General features: G+C 35.4%; 1 protein-coding gene across 1 annotated transcript in view; it reads left to right on the top strand.

The window, feature by feature from the left end:
- Positions 1 to 17,055, top strand: part of LOC117107320 (rac GTPase-activating protein 1-like) — a 52,128-nt gene that overhangs the window by 22,228 nt on the left and 12,845 nt on the right. Inside the window, exons 12-16 of the mRNA XM_033248965.1 lie at positions 5,256 to 5,398; positions 7,437 to 7,565; positions 7,668 to 7,779; positions 8,847 to 8,952; positions 15,410 to 15,542. Of these exons, the coding sequence (XP_033104856.1) occupies positions 5,256 to 5,398; positions 7,437 to 7,565; positions 7,668 to 7,779; positions 8,847 to 8,952; positions 15,410 to 15,542 (623 nt within the window). The remainder of the gene's footprint in view (positions 1 to 5,255; positions 5,399 to 7,436; positions 7,566 to 7,667; positions 7,780 to 8,846; positions 8,953 to 15,409; positions 15,543 to 17,055) is intronic.

Raw genomic sequence — 17,055 nt, 5'->3', positions numbered from 1 at the left:
TACAGTACTTGTCAGTAGTGAAGTCACGATGCGATCGTGATTGCATTTAAACGGACGGTAGGATTAGGCCTAATATGTTGAATTTTGCTGTTTTTAGATAATGAACAACATTTTAAATATTACAATAATATTGTAAAATGAAGACAAATAATAGATTTAGATAAGCATTACGATCTACGCGGCCCACATGGCTTTAATTGGGCAATGTTGTAGGCTTTGGCTGGCTAGCGTCATTCCTAGGCCCAGCCTACAAAACGACTAGGCGAGATTGAAAGACAAGATAATTGTACACAAATCGTATGTACTGCATGCCTATTAGAAATAATTATTGTACAAACAAATCTGTTTTATGAACCACCAATTTCCTTGGGTTGACGACGTACATGAAATTTAGTGTCTGATATAGCCTGTTTCATTAAAAGTTTTTGACTTTTCAAGCAGTTTTTGAACCAAAGAAATCTAGGCCTAGGTCGGCAAAACCTGTAGCAATTCTGGCTCAGCAATATGGTCGCCGATTGCCAACGTGAAATTCGTGGGCTGTTTACACCACTCGATTAACAAAACAACACTTGATTTGAGTTTTATCTAAAAGACCAATACCGCTACTGATTAACTGTAGGTAACTAAGTATAAAACTCAAGTACTAAGGGCAGACAAGCCATTCTGATTCAATATTTCGATCTTCATTTAGAACATCATCTTTAATCACGGCTGTTGCAACCACACCGGCCACATCAGCTATAGCCGGACCACTTTTTTTCGTATCTTGTCTGTACAGATAAATGTCCTTGGATGGAAGTAAAAGAACCAGACTTCACCTTAGTGTGATAGTGTTCACAAGGGTCCCTAGTCTCATGAAACCACAGGGCCTTCAGCTCTGGTGTTATACCACTGCTGTGTAACTTGTACTGCAGTATACCTTATTAAATCGTAATTATAATTATAGTTCATTAAATTTTACAGAGCTGACCATAGTATATGTAAACTTTATTGTATTCCCAGCATAGGCTTAACCAGCGAGCCAACAATTATTTAGGACCACCACTTTTACTTGGACGGCTTGGCCTCATCAGCTCAGCCTAGCCTAATTGGACCTGGTCAAATTCTTTATATTCTTGAAATCCATCGAATGTTACATTAAACTAAAGCTAAATCATATTTACGTTTGATAAAAACAACCTTTATTGATTGAATGTACATTGTTTTCATATCAATATTTGGTGGGGATTCCCAAAAAGGCTTAACCATTGCCTACCCGATAAAAAGTTCACTTACAACACGCGTCGTGTTAAAAATATTTATACCCCACGCTGGAAAATGGCTCTGCAAATATAATACTTTGGTTCCCTGACATAATATTCTTGGTGTTCATAAGTCTCTGGTTATAATTAATGAAATAACATACAGAAGATTCGTTGTTAAGGTTACATGTTAAATTTTATCAGTCAACAAAATACGGTAGGCCTATCTTTTGATTCGGAGGAATGGATAGATTAGAACTTACACTAGACTAAGTCGAGAGATAAAGATGCAGCTGCATAGCCTAGAAACATTATGTGAGTAACTGTAACCGTGCACAATCTATGTATGTAACTGGAATATCTTTGTGATAGCTAATTCAACACTATTTCTTTGAAGACAAAATTCCAACATTTAAACATCTTTAAATGCCCTCTAAAGATCATAATTTTCTTCTTTTTTTTTTTTTTTGTTGTGTTTGGCTATGTCAAAAGTATGTTGCATGAGAGATAATTTCCAGCTTACCCCCACTAGAAAAATCGAATTTCACCTATGAGGGGTACCCCATGGGTGTTTAATGGTTTTTGGCCAGGGCAGTGTGTGCTTGTGATAGATGCCAATATTTAGTGGCCGTTCTGTTCCCAGTATGGGAAATCCCCGTTTTTACGTACTTGGTGGTCATGAACTTTACACTGGAATACGTAAAAACTGTCCAGCATACACCACGTTTAAAATGGTTCACTGTACAATACAATCTGCAATGATTACTCGTGCTGGGTGTGCCTGCGCTTGCAAACTTTATTATTTACAGTAAAGTACTTCGTATATATAGTAAAGACAGAACCAAAGTTATGATAAAAAACAATAGTCTAGGCATCGTTAGTTTGTCGGGGAATTTTCGGCTACACCCTAGACTGCCTATACTAATTTGCAGACAGACAACTCGTGTTTTCAAACAAACTATGTTGCTCTTGCAACACGTGACTATGTTTTTAAGGTACAGCCAAGCAAGCGCCTGGCAAACAACATTCTGACTGGTGCAAGAATCCATTGTCGTGTTATTAATGACTATTAATTGGGGAAAAAACTTGTATTTGTGCGTGATTTTAAGGCTGGGTGGAAGACCTTAAAAATGGCTTTAGGATGGGCACCAGACGTCAAGGCTGGGCGGCCCGCCCACCTCCGCCTAGCCTGGGTTCCAGACCCTAATTTTAGGTTACTCACTCTTTATTGCACTTAGTGCGCGCCATACCTAATTTAATTGGCGTCCCATACTCGATTTCTTTTTTTTCGAATTAGGGCCTGGGCAAACGATTCATGCGTGCAATTTCCCACATCAAATTTGATGTGGGATATCGTATGCATGACTGATTTTGTAAATCATGTGATTGGCTAACTTCGTGCATATTAATCAATCTTGGTAAATTTTCAAAATTGAAGATGCGGATGTCTCGACTAGAACAAGCTCCAGCTCCCTTTTGGCTACCTACTTGAATTAAAACAGTTAGTATAATAGTTCTGGCCTGCTGAGAACGACATGGACTGATAACCGTAGGCTAAAGGCCTACTTGGAACCTTGCTCACCGCTAGCTGCTACACAGATTTAGGCCTTTAGGGTAGAATATTGTTAAAAGGTAGGCCTCTGTAAGTAAGAACTTAAAAATAGGCCAAGCCTCTACTAGTCTAGGCTAGGCCTACTACCTGACTCCAGGCGAGGCCTGAGCCATCCTACTGGAAAGTTAAAGTTTTGTTGTATTTGTATGGTATGCTATCTAGTCTAAGCTTAATTGTTTTTGCCATTGCCAAAATTAGTCTTACTAGGGTCTATTCTAAATATTTTACTCCCGTTTTATTAGGGAGGACTATTTAAATTTAGTCATGCCTAACTAGTCAACGCGAGTGACTCAGTTTCGTGGCTCCAAAAATATGAACATTTGATTGGTTGAAATTGTTTATTTCGGTCCGCCCATTTATCCAAATACGGAATATAAGATTACGTCATTCTTTTGGCATCCTGGTGCCTGATTTCAGTGTTTTACAAGTCGCTTATTCCGTCTCTAAATTAACTTTCTCGTTGGTGGCGCTGTCCAGGATGAGAAAAATAATAAAAAAATAAGAGACTTGTGGCAAGTCTAACCTCCACCTTGCATAATGACATCCCTGGGTAAACATTTATTTCCAAGCCAACAGTGAAAAATCACCACATATGAGGCATATCGTGGCAAAATGGTTAAGTTGTCGCACAGACCAGTATTGAGTAAAGGAGCTATAAAATATAGTAGCTCAAAAAATTGCCTAAAAATCCATTTTTTTTTTCACTATAGATCAACAGTTTAATGTCTTATTAATCATGTCCCAAAGTATTAGTTCTGGAAGTGATCAACAAATTGTTTATTTAATGTTATTTAGATAGTTAGTTCTATTAAACAATGTATGTACAAATAACTTTGGAAGGCAATTACTCAAAATCATGTTTATCTTGACTCTAAGAGTGCTGTAATTTTACTTTCCAATAATTTTGGCTTGAAATGTCCAATTTCAATGAATGACCCCTCATTTTAAAGATCACATACTCAGGTATCTGAAAATACTAATAACTTGAATTTCAATTTTTGCTACAACTTAGCCATTTTGCCACAACGTGCCTCATATAGGATGGATGCAAATTATATATAAACTCTTAAATATACAGGAATACAAGCAAGGCAATCTAAAAATACATTGTGAAATGTTTAAAACTATTTAAAAAGATATAAATGTTACTATTTTGATTAAGCAAAGTATATTTGATAAATAATTTAATATTATAATTTGTAATGTCTTTGTTAATCGTTTGGTAGACCTAATATTACTTACTAGTTTATACTGTGTAACAAGGTTGTACATATAGGCCTAATAATAAAGAACCTCCTGAAAACTACAAGCTTCGACCAAATCATTTGCAAAAACAAGTGGTTTTTTTTAAAGACCATGCCAAGCTTCAAAGTAATTTTGACATTTATGTTTATTTTAATATTGCTAATACAGCATAAAATTCATTTTTTGTATCTTGTCTTCACCCCCTTGCAGTATGACCAAGAACAACACTATTTCACAGTTAATACTGTTTTGTTACTGGACGTATGTTTGATTGAATAATACTACATGGCTGGATGGCCAGATTTATATTACATTAAATTTTGATTAATTTTAAATTTTAAATTTTAAATTTTGTAACTATTTCTCAATTTAAGTTTCTTCTTAAAACTCACCTTTTTCCATAGTTCATATTTTTTTAGCATTGGTAAAGAGCACTACATAAATACTAAAATATTTTTATTATATAATTTTGATTGCAGTATACCGTACATTGCATACCTTTCCATAATACCGTACTGTCTAGACATTCTTATTGTTTTATTGCCAGACGAAAGCATAACATAACAATTATACAGAAAATGAAAAACAAGACTGAGCTGGTTGGCATCATTGACATCATTTTTATTTTACATTAATGTCACAACCCATAGTTTGAATACCAGTTTACAGATACAGATACACTATATTATTATTCACATTGTGTTCCATTACAGCTACAGTTCAGTGTTAATAAAGATAATTAATACCCTTAAACATAAACATAATTACTGTACTTTTCATGATATTTCCAAATTTGTATGCGCTATAATGTTTTTAACTATTTCAATATTTTATAGGTTTTTTCAAATTTTCATATTTTATATTTATATAATTTATAGTAAAGGTTATTAGGAATATTCTAAAGCTTGGTACTCACTGCGCCCGATATTTGTCGGCCGACGTGATTCTATGTAGAAAGCACCACCATGACGCGCGCGCAGCAGATTGTTCTGATGGCCACCGACAATCAGCAGAGAGCGACGCATCGTCTATCGCTCACAGATAGCGGATTTGTGGTCGTTGTACGTACAACGCATTGAGTGCGCAGCTTGAGAGAACAAATAGTAATATAATAAACAGTATTCAATAGTAAATAAACCATCTTATGTACCTAATAGATTGCCGTGCAGTTTGTCATCCAGACTGTAAGGAGATGGTAGCATTGCCCTGTGTTCCATCAGCAAGTACTCCAGGTAAAAAATTATCCAACACCTTGGGAGACTATGTACCAACTTCGAGTCCTTTGGTTCCAGCGATAGTTGTAAGTAATAATATATCATACTTATTGGCTTGTTTTGGTACAGTTGTTATAATTCCTACATGTATTTATATTTTAAGATTGAATTTACCTAGGTCAAGTACTGTAGTAGTTTAGGGCTGGTAATGGATAAAGTATATATTCATGTCATAGTCAAGTCCACAGCTGTTGAGATTGTCGCCTTAGCGACAGTAATTTCATCTTAAGGAAATGCGCTATGCGATGCTTCTGAAATTTCTGTAAGCAATTATTGATTATTGATTATTTAATCAAGAAAACGAGAGATTTTAATCTTCCTCCCATACTGGTATTTATTAAGTATTACAGAATCTACAGGCATCAATTTCACAATATCACAATCAGTATCACAAATCAGATAGGTTTCGAAAACCGATTTCCATTATCAGTGTGAAGCTTGCTAGTTATAGTACACTTATTTATAACAACTTACACCTGTGTAAACCATAATCTCGCTAAAACATATTCAGCAACTGTAGAAAAACGTGTGACCATTGTTGGTTTAAAGAGGGTTTTTCCCAATTCAGGTATAAAGCCTATGTAAGTAAAAACTGGTAGGAAGTATTTACAGATTCCAAAAAAGTGAAGCAGCTCTCACCAGAGGGCCAGCAACAGGATTCTGCACTCTGCAAATGTTGGAAGATGTGGGAGACCTTGTCCAGGACAAAATGCTCCCAGACTCGTGTATCATTGTGAAATGATGTAGCACGTTGTTCCATAATAAATATAGTGGAGAAGGCGATGACAATAAAACAAAAGCTTATGCCTATGCCAGGAACATTCTATTGTGTGTCTAAATTACACAAACTTCCCAAACTGATAGCCGACGCGACTGAACCAAGAATGCCTCTGCTCGATTCTCCAACTACCATCTGTGAACTGGCCAAATCCCTCAACATTTATCAAGATACGTTGATTCAATTCTTAACCCTCTCATGCACAATATTCCCAGCTACACATGACTCTACCCATTTTCAAAATCAATGAACTAAAACAACTAAAAACTGATGCCATGCTTGTCACTTTGGATGTCTCTTCTTTGTATACTAATATCTTCCATAACGAAGGTATTACTGCTTGTAGGAATTTCCTTACTAAACAACACCAAACACAACATAGATAATGTTTGCACCATTATTAACTAAATTCTTAAGCACAACTATTTTACATTTAATGGGGAGTTATATTTACAGACCAAAGGGACAGCAGTGGGTACCAAAATGACTCCTAGTTATGCCAACATATTTATGGCCGACTTGGAAGAACGCATGTTATCTAGTTTTCACCTACAACCTACATTCTACACTAGATATATAGATGACATATTCATAATATGTGAACATGGACACGCACTCATCCAGTTTAAAACACACATTAACAGGTTTCATCCTAGCATCAAGTTCACACTAGAATCATTGAATTCCCAGATCCTGTTTCTCGATATAACATCTAGAATTAGCAATGGTACCATCTCGACATTCATATATATTAAGCCCACAGACAACCATGAATATCTACACTTTGATAGCTTTCATCAGGGGCGGATTTAGTGGGGCCAGGATAGGATAGTGTTGTCTCAATTGTTTACAGTCAATGTCTCCGTTTTAAACAACTTTTTTCTGATACAACCGACTACCACAACCAGCTATCCACACTCATATCTCATTTTGCCAAATGCAGCTACCCACTCCGTTTAATCTAAGCTGCTGTGGCTAAAACTACACAGCTGCTTAAATACAACGAAAAACCAAATAGCAACCGCATACCTTACTATTAGACTACAATCCTCTTACCAAATCACTCACAGATGCCATTAAAGCAGATAACAAAACACTCAAATCAGACCCACCCATAGCTCAACTTTATGACACACCACCCATAATCGCATGCAGACAACCCCCTAATTTTAAAGTTTAGAAGAATTATATATATATATTAGAGAATACATATATATATTTGAATGTGCTCAAGTTATTTTTGTTTTGAATAAATTTAATTGAATGATGATTATTGTTCATTTAAGGTTCATTGTATCGCTGAAGTTGAACGTCGGGGTCTAATGGAAGAGGGTGTCTATCGTGTACCTGGATCAGAGAAAGCTGTTAAAGATCTAAAAGAGAAAATCCTACGAAGCAAAGGAAATCCACAACTTGTAAGAATAACTAAATAAAACCTCATAATTTAGCAGCTATCTCAAAATTCTTCATACTTTCTTAATATTAACAATTTTGTATTATTTTCTTTTTTATAATAGGAGAAGGTGCCTGACATTCATGTAGTTTGTGGGACATTGAAAGATTTCCTCCGTCACCTTGATGAGCCTTTAGTTACATACAAACTTCACAAAGCATTTATGAATGCCACAGGTAAGCAAGGTTTTTCAAACAGCCCATGACCAAATACTTTTAATAATTTTGAATTTGTATTAGCTCTTTTGGTGATGGTGATTGAACAGTTGAATCGGAGCATTCCCGATTGCGTTGGGGATAGCTACGGAGTTCAAGGATTGCAGTGAAAATGCTGTAGCGACTGTAGCAAATTTTTTTGGAAACCAGGCTTAAAGCCCAGTCGTCCGTGAGAATGGCTTGGCCTTTTGTGACCGCATTGTGCAGGAGGGATTAATAGGACCTGGGTGGTGAACATCTCACCATCCTATGGGATGGGTTTTATGCCTACATCTTCCCTCCCTGTCCCTTCTGACCAGAGTCCTTTCTCACATCCACCGCCACAGGTGCCAGATTGTGTTCATTACTGTGTTGTGGCCACATTGTCTTGACATACGTACTTGGAATCCAAATGTAAAACAGGATAGACACAAACTGGACAAACTGACAAAGTTATTTGGAATCTAAACCCCCTTTCAGACAGAGCTGCAATACCGCTATGTTGCGGTAAGCACGCCTGCATGATTTTCTGTCTGAAAGGTCGATATGCCGGCTCACTTTAGACCACCTTGGCAACTAGTAATGTTGCCGCAATAATGCAGTAACCGTTTCTGGCTTGCTCTGTCTGAAAGAGTCTACTCGATATTGCAGCAATCAAGCCGCCATGTGCATTTATTCATAAAAAACAAGGTTAAAGTTGAAAACAATTGCGCGGTTGTATTTAAACTGCAAATAATACACCATTTTATAGGACCCTTTCAGACAGAAAAGCGCAAGTTTATTGCAATATTGTGGTAAAGTGTGAAAGAGTATAGACCTGTTTATGCAGGCATGCTTACCGCAATATTGTTGCAACGTCTATCTGAAAGGGGCTTTAATGTCAAACAGGCTGAGGGTAGACCCAAACTGGACTAGGCTGGTAAATGGCAAATTATTACATAATTATTATTATTATTATCATATATGTAAATTGTTGTTATGTTGTGTATGATGTATCAATATTGAAATGTTCAAATTAAATCATGCTTTAATTGATTTATATTTGACAGAGTATTCAGACAATGAGGATGGCATTACTGCAATTTACCAAGCTATCAGTGAGTTGCCCCAAGCCAATAGAGATACCCTGGCATATCTTATACTTCACCTTCAAAGGTAATCAAATTCAATTTATAAATGATTAATAATTTTTAAAAGTGTTATTTTCCCAAGTAATCAATGAGTTGTCTAAACAGATAGAGGCACCAGTGGCATATGTTATACAGTAAAACAGTAAAAAACTTACATACCTTTCAGGACCAAGGCCTACGTAATGGGCATGTCATAGTTTTTTTTAACTAAAAGGACACATTCTTCTATCAGATAATCACAAATCACCAGAGCATGAGGTCATTATTAGGTGAAATTGTAGAAAATTACAACATTCACTGTACATTATATAAACTGAGAAAAAGTGAAAGACAGTGTATTTCAGACAATTGGTACCCACAAACATGTCATAATGCTGCATTAATTGTAGAAGGTTCACTCTACTTTATATAAACTGGGAAAAGATATTAAAAATTTTAAGGTTGCATTGTACTTGTAGAGGATTATTTACAACATTCACTGTACTTTATATAAACTGGGTATTAAAAGGAATTAATCAGGCCTAGAAATTTACTTTTTAGCCATTAGGAACCTATTGCTAAAATTTGCTAGTTGTGAAAAATGTAATTAGCAAAATGAGTTCTCAACTAGTAAAATATATTGATACCAACCCAAAATATTATTTTTGGAAAATAAATTGTATGAAACTAACACATGATGTACTATAAATTTGTGAGTTAAATGTTGTAATATAATATTTTCTGTTATGGTGAGTGTAGTACAAAAAATATCAAAATGAGTATAAGCAATAGAGGGATTTAGCGATGATTGTTTACAGGCAGTCACGTGATCTAACATGGGTATACATGAAAAATATTACAGTTTGATAGCCTAGTAAAAGATAATGTTATGGTTGCAAAAACAACCACCCACTGTTAGCATGAGAAGTAGGAAAGGCAATATGATTGTTCGAAATAGTGTTTATTTACTTATCCTAGTGTTTTCCCTGGATGTATGCTTTGAAATTTAAGCGATTCTTCATAAACCTTAGATGGCCCTAAAATTGCCACGTAGTTCGTGGTTCGAAGACCATCATGCATACCCAACCATGCCGTAGATGTGCAGGGGCCTATGCCTAACATTTGGCGAAAAATCTTAATGTTTCCGGCGAGTATCCTGTACAGCATACCAAATCATTAACACATCATTCTTAAGTTTAATTTCCAATCAGTTTGGTATAGTTTACTGGGAGTTATGATTATCCGACCGCGATAGCAATCTCCATGTAAAACACCACTGTGTCAGTGCATTGTTTATACCCAACACCCAAGTTAGGTCATGTGACGCCAATCGCTAAATCCCTCCATTGATTTCTATACCTTGTACATTTATTCATTGCAGTTTCAGAACATTTACAATGTGAAAAAAAAATCACAGATACAAAATAAATAAAAATAAAATGGAATAATACAGTTAAACAGTCGAATAATTTCTTATTTTACGTGCAAAATTGTTGTTTTCCAATAATAATTAACAATCTGTAAGTTAAATTTTATCTAAGTCGAACAATTTTGCAATGTCATTTTGGATTCGACTTAGGCAAGTTCAACTGTATATTATATACTTAATTTATTTTTTTTAAATAAATTAATTATATAATATATTCAATTTTGTTTAATGTACAGTATCTGTGATTTTTTTTCGTATTTAAGATGTACTTCTTATATATAAAATAAAATTTATTTTTTAATAATTTTATATTATATTATTTCAGTAAAAATTCCAATAAGAGGGACACAGTTATTAAGTACTCAACTGATAGATAAACACGGGAAAACACTTTTTATTATATTTTAGGCAATTTTAGGCAATAAGTCAATACAGTACAATACCATCACTATCTTTATCTCTTTAATCTAAAATATAATGATGATAATAATAATAACTTTTATAATACTTATATAACATAAAAGGATAACTATATTTTTCTAGCGCCATCATCAGTGTGAAGTATATCCGATTCACTATCATAATTATCTTTATCATCAAAATAAAATTGATATTATATAAAAATTGCAGTCCTACAATGTTACCATACAAGTGGTATAGTTAATAATATTATTATTATAATTATGAGAATATTTATATTGCTAAAAAAAATTAAGCTGCTAGTTAAATTTAATACAGGGGTTTATTTAAGAGCCGGTGGCCGGCGCATTCGATCGGCTACTACGATGTTTTCGCTGGCTACTTCAATCAATGCTGTACAAAAATTAATACAAAAACCACCAATATAAATAGCGCAACAGGCCTGTAAAGAACCTTATTTACCTACACAAAGTTAATTTGCAATAGTATGCACTCATTTCAGTGTTCCTTTCTGTTGAAAGTTCGTTAAAATGTCTACCAATTTTCAGACTCCATGTTTGACTTTCATGAACTCGCGGCGTAAACAAAGATAAGTTCAAAGTTCGGCAGTCGCGCCTGGGTGAGTCCATCAAAGAAGCCACGCCTCCAAATCATATGTTAGCCAATAAGATAATAAAAATTTCTCCTCCACCACCACGTACTCAAGTGATGACGACATAAATCAACCAAACTCTTTTTCCATACATTGGGTTTCCGGGTTTTTTTACCGCGGAGAAGAAAAAAACAGATCGTCATTTAAAATTAATTTGTGTATGACTATGAACCTTTTATTTTTCATTTCATTTTTATTTTACTAGGCCTCTTTGTGATGACATAGATATTTCGGAAATGATACTAATTTTAAAAAAAACCAACACTGGCTCAAATTCGTTTACACTTAGTAGCGGAGGTAGCAAGCCGAACCAACTATTTTGAATGCTGTTTACACTCACAATTTCAGAGTCATAAATAGTACAATGATTAAAACGGCAGAGCAACCCAAAATCGTCTCAATTCACATCATCACATGAGGCATTTTTTTTCCAATGTGGTATCCATTCCTTTTCGATGTCTGCGTAAATTTTAGAACTATTTTTTGCTCTCCTTAGATGTTTTCTTCAACGCATCTAGGGCCCGGGCATAGGCCTAAATGGTGAATCCCCACAAATTTCAACATGTTTGTGAAAAGTAAACAACTTCATCATTATAAAAATTGTATTTTCAATTTATTTTGGTGGATTTTATTAAATGTGTATAAACTTTAAAAAGAATGTATTTCAATTATTGAATCAATATTCTGACCTTAAATTCTGATGTTGAGCTCGAAAAATTGGTAAATTCTAGGCCTATTCTAAACTACTCAGTATACTAATCAAGAAGGTTCTGATCATCACTGCATGTGATTGCACATGTGCAACCACTGTGCAGTGTATACTAAGAAGTTCAAATGGGAAACTAATTTTCCGTAACATATGACATACCACGATGTTCAATCATCATCAATCAATGTGTTTGAATCGATATTAGGCCTACAGGGAAATAATTTGTTAATAAAACATTGATAAACATTGTTAATTTTGTAGGATGCTTGAATACCATACAAAATTAAGGAATATCATATGAGTGAGTCTGTATGTGTGTAAACTTGTCTCTTTCTTATCTGTGCCTGGGATAGCCAGCTAAGTCCTGGTCCTAGCAACTGAGGAAAATTAACAAATAATTTAAATTAACAAATAATTAATAAATTTTAATGTACATTATACAATTCTATCTCTTTGTAAATAAATTAAAAATTAATGATAATTAATAATTTAAGCTATATTTTGTACTGTATGTTTAAATTTGTATATTTATAGGCTAGGCCTATGTATGAAGAATATGTAAAAATATCAACTTTTTTACAGGTCAGTAGTGTTCTGTAATCTGTTTAAGGGGGGATGTAGATAGAGGTGCTTGACACCTGTTCATCCCCTCCTTTTCGCTGCTTTTTGTCTTGTTTTTGAATTGTTCTTGTATTTTTGCAGTGATGAAGTGTAATAAATAAATGAGGTAGGCTGCAGGCTTATGGCGCCTAAGCCTGCCTAGGCCTAGATACTGTAGCCTACACAATGACTGTAGGCCTATCTAACCTAGGCCTAAACTCACGATACGATATTTTTAGCTATTGTATGATATTCCTCTCATGAATTAAATTTTGGCTTTTGAGATTCGCGAAAGTTTAATGTCGCGAAAACAGTATCTATTTAGGCTAGGCCTATGTATGAAGAATATGTAAAAATATCAACTTTTTTACAGGTCAGTAGTTGATTCTGAGAACTTTAAAAAAAAATGTAGATAGAGGTGCTTGACACCTGTTCATCCCCTCCTTTTCGCTGCTTTTTGTCTTGTTTTTGAATTGTTCTTGTATTTTTGCAGTGATGAAGTGTAATAAATAAATGAGGTAGGTTGCAAGCTTATGGTGCCTAAGCCTGCCTAGGCCTAGATACTGTAGCCTACACAATGGCTGTAGGCCTATCTAACCTAGGCCTAAACTCACGATACGATATTTTTAGCTATTGTATGATATTCCTCTCATGAATTAAATTTTGGCTTTTGAGATTCGCGAAAGTTTAATGTCGCGAAAACAGTATCTATTTAGGCTAGGCCTATGTATGAAGAATATGTAAAAATATCTTTTTTACAGGTCAGTAGTTGATTCTGAGAACTTTTAAAAAAATGATGTAGAGAAATGCTATCAAATGGGCTTAAAAACTCTAAAACCCTGGAGCGCAATGGCGCTTCGCCCCCTTGACCCCTGACCAGGGCTCTGCCCCTGGACCCCAGGCATCCCCCTTTACCCCGGCCTATTACCATTTGTTTCGTTTGAATAATGAATGACAGGAGTCGGCATAAATTAATCGGTTTGCTTTATTTCAAACAAGCACCAGCAGTCAGGTTCGAAAACCTCTAATAAACAAAACATTCAAAGAAATGCAAAAAATAAGCTAAACATGCATATTCAATTCATATTCACTAAACACCGACGTTGGCGGCGTCCTCTAACTCCAGCTACATGTTATACTCTCGCGATCACAATCAATGTATTTTACTATAGCATAACAAAATCAATAAATAACAATTAACTCTTCTATAGTTATTATCTGATTAATCAGTACCACATGAGGTATCACTAGAAAAGCCATCAATCACATATGTGAGCTGGAAACTTAAATCGTAAACATGAGCTAGTATTTGTGACCCAAACTCACAAACGGGCTGTAAACTCGCACTGCACTGTATTGAGAAACAAGCCTCAATACCCAGAATAGGGCGTAGAACATGAATTTTTTTGTGAATTTGGTTTTTGTGTAATAAAGTATAACTATTAATTTTACTATTCCTGAGGTTTGAGTTTAAAATTCCAAATGTAAGAGGTAAAATTTAGCCATTTTCGGATGGGAGCTAATGAAAAATGAATAGAAAGCATTTTTCTCAAAACTTGATTTAAGAAAGTTGATAAGATGACAATTATTTAAACGTTCATAACTTTGCTTCCAGACACCCGATTGAGTTTATTTAACTGTCATTTTAAAGTAAATGATATGTTCTATGCCATTATAAGAAAAATTCATTTTGGCCTGAGGACGAGTTTACAGCCCGTTTGTGAGCTTGGGTCACATTTAGGCCTACACATTGTACATCTACACACGTGATAACAATTAACTCCGGCCAAAAGATAATTAGCCCTAGACTAATCCCGTAGGTTGAAACTAGTGCGGCAATAAACCTACGCTAGCTCACCTTACAACAGTACGGTATTAACATGAATAACGGGAAAGCATCTGAAACGTTCTATCTATATGAATCTACTATGTGTTAATTAATTACTCACGTCTAGCACCTCTTAACTTATACCATTATAAACGAAATCTCACCCCTATAGAAACACTGAGGGCGCCAGATACTAAATCAAATTTCGCACTCTGCGAAACACCATTTCTTTTTTAATTTTTCCAAGTCTGGAACAAACTTCGTAGTCCCTTCGACGACAACATACCCTTTGTACATGTGATTGCTGAGCATGTCACAGTTGACTGCACAAGCTTGCCCAGACTCGCTCTGCATGCTGTCGCTAGCAGGCTACTACAGTAGGTGGTGCTCACTCAGCCAGCTGGCCACTAGCGATGTAGATGATACATCAATTCTAGCGGTGGTCGTTTCGCCCCCCCTTAGCCGTAACAATAGCCGATGCGTGAGCGATTAAGTTTTCTGTTTAAACTTTTCATTCATATTTTATTTTAATTTGTTTTATTTACTAGGCTAGTTACAAGATATTTTGTTTAGATATTCCAAATAACAATCATTTTTTTTTTATTTGCTGGTTTGTGAATGTTTACCTAGCAATTATGACAAACCTACTAGCAAATTTTGAGCCCTGATTGTATTTGTAGAAGATAAGTTACAACATTAACTGTACTTTATATAGACTGGGTAAAGAATAGCATAAGGCTGCATTGTAGAAGATTCATCAATTCTCTGCTTGTTTTTAATTAGAGAATGTATATTATAACATTTATCGTTTAAACTTAAGAATAAAGTAGACTAATTTTTGACTATTTTTTATTTTCTTTTCAAGGGTTACTGAATGTCCAACATGTCGTATGCCATCGGCAAATCTTGCAAAGGTTTTTGGACCAACTATTGTAGGACATTCATGTGCTGATCCTGAGCCAATGGTCATGTTAAATGACACCAAGAAACAACCAAAGGCAAGTAACATTTCAAGTGTAAAGTCTCAATGTTTTATTAAACGAGAACACAATCAATTAATAAGCAATTAATGTATCATACACTGGTGGAAGTTATTATAGTATGAAGATTAGGTTACTGCATGAAAGCAAAATCTAACCTATAATAATCTAGTGTGAAATAAGCACAATACTAATTGCTGTACAGTGGAATCTCTGAATACCGACCAGGGATGTAATTGTGCAGGGCGGAGCCGCCCTGCCTAAAAGTCTACCGCCCAGCCTAAAGCAAAATTTAATGCCTTCTGCCCAGCGTCAAACGTACATATCCGCCCATCCCGAATTCTTACTTTTTTCGCGAGATATCATCACATATTCCTAGCCTCAAACCTCATGCAAGCAGCCTAGCAAATAAAACAACATCGGAAAACCAACCAAGTGGAACTGCCAGGCTTTAGCGCTGATTGGACGCTCACGTTCTACTTGACTGAACAGTAAACTGTGTGATCAGCTGGAAATTGCGTCCTATCAGTCACGTGATTTGTATGCGGTATTGAGTTTGTTATTGTTTTGAACGCTCGAGTTAATACACTGTAAAGATGGCCGAAGCGAGTGTAAATCGCTGAATGTCTGTTGTAAACGACATCAGAATTGCAGTGTCTGTATTTTTAGAAGTGAAATTTCTTTTACCAAATCACTGACAAACGTTCCAACATTTATGTCGGAGAGGTTAAGCCAATATACATCAAAAGGAGTAAAATATAGCGATGGTAAAACTTGGACATTTTTTAAAGAGAAGTAGGCCTAGCCTATGTGGGGATTGTGAATGATTTTCCGTACGCTGTGCGCTACGCGACCAGTGGCAATCACTGATCGGAAGGCTAAGAATAAAGCATAAAATCACAGCTTACTGCAGACATTTTTTTTAATGTACAGCGACAAAGTGTTACATGAATGCCAGTTATATACTACAGGCACATTTTTGAATTAGTTTTCATATATATATATTCTCAAATATATTACTTAACATCTGTTCATGATTACTGTACAATTTCGCTATTCCCGCATCCAATGTTTTGATTTTATACCGCATACAGATCACGTGACTACCCTGGTAGCAGCAAGCGCAAAGTGTCAATTCGCGTGTTAGCGGTGCTATGGTTAAACAAAAGAAATAGAATGAAGGAAGAAACATTAGATGCGATCATGAGAATCGTAATTGAAGGCCCAACACTAAAAGAATACCCATTTAAGAAAGCTGTAGAGGCTTGGGCCCAGTAAGAAAAATCGTCGCATTAAGTTGGACTAAGGCACACATAAATACCTCAAAGCGCGATAAATTAAGTATAAAGTTATAATTCTGTTTGATATCATCATTATACTGTTTGTTACATCGGACCATGATGTATTCTGACCATATTTATACACAAAACGCATTGTCTCATTGTTTCCCACACGATGATTAACAACTATTTCCCACGCTACGACTATTTTTAACTCTCTGGGTTTTCCCATGTAGTGCGTCAGACCTCCA

The sequence above is a fragment of the Anneissia japonica genome, unplaced genomic scaffold (assembly GCF_011630105.1).
Source record: "Anneissia japonica isolate Jap-2015-1 unplaced genomic scaffold, ASM1163010v1 scaffold1507_len60031_cov179, whole genome shotgun sequence".
Taxonomy (NCBI): Eukaryota; Metazoa; Echinodermata; class Crinoidea; order Comatulida; family Comatulidae; genus Anneissia; species Anneissia japonica.
The sequence above is the reverse complement of the archived record's forward strand: the minus strand, read 5'-3'. Positions and strand labels throughout refer to the sequence as shown.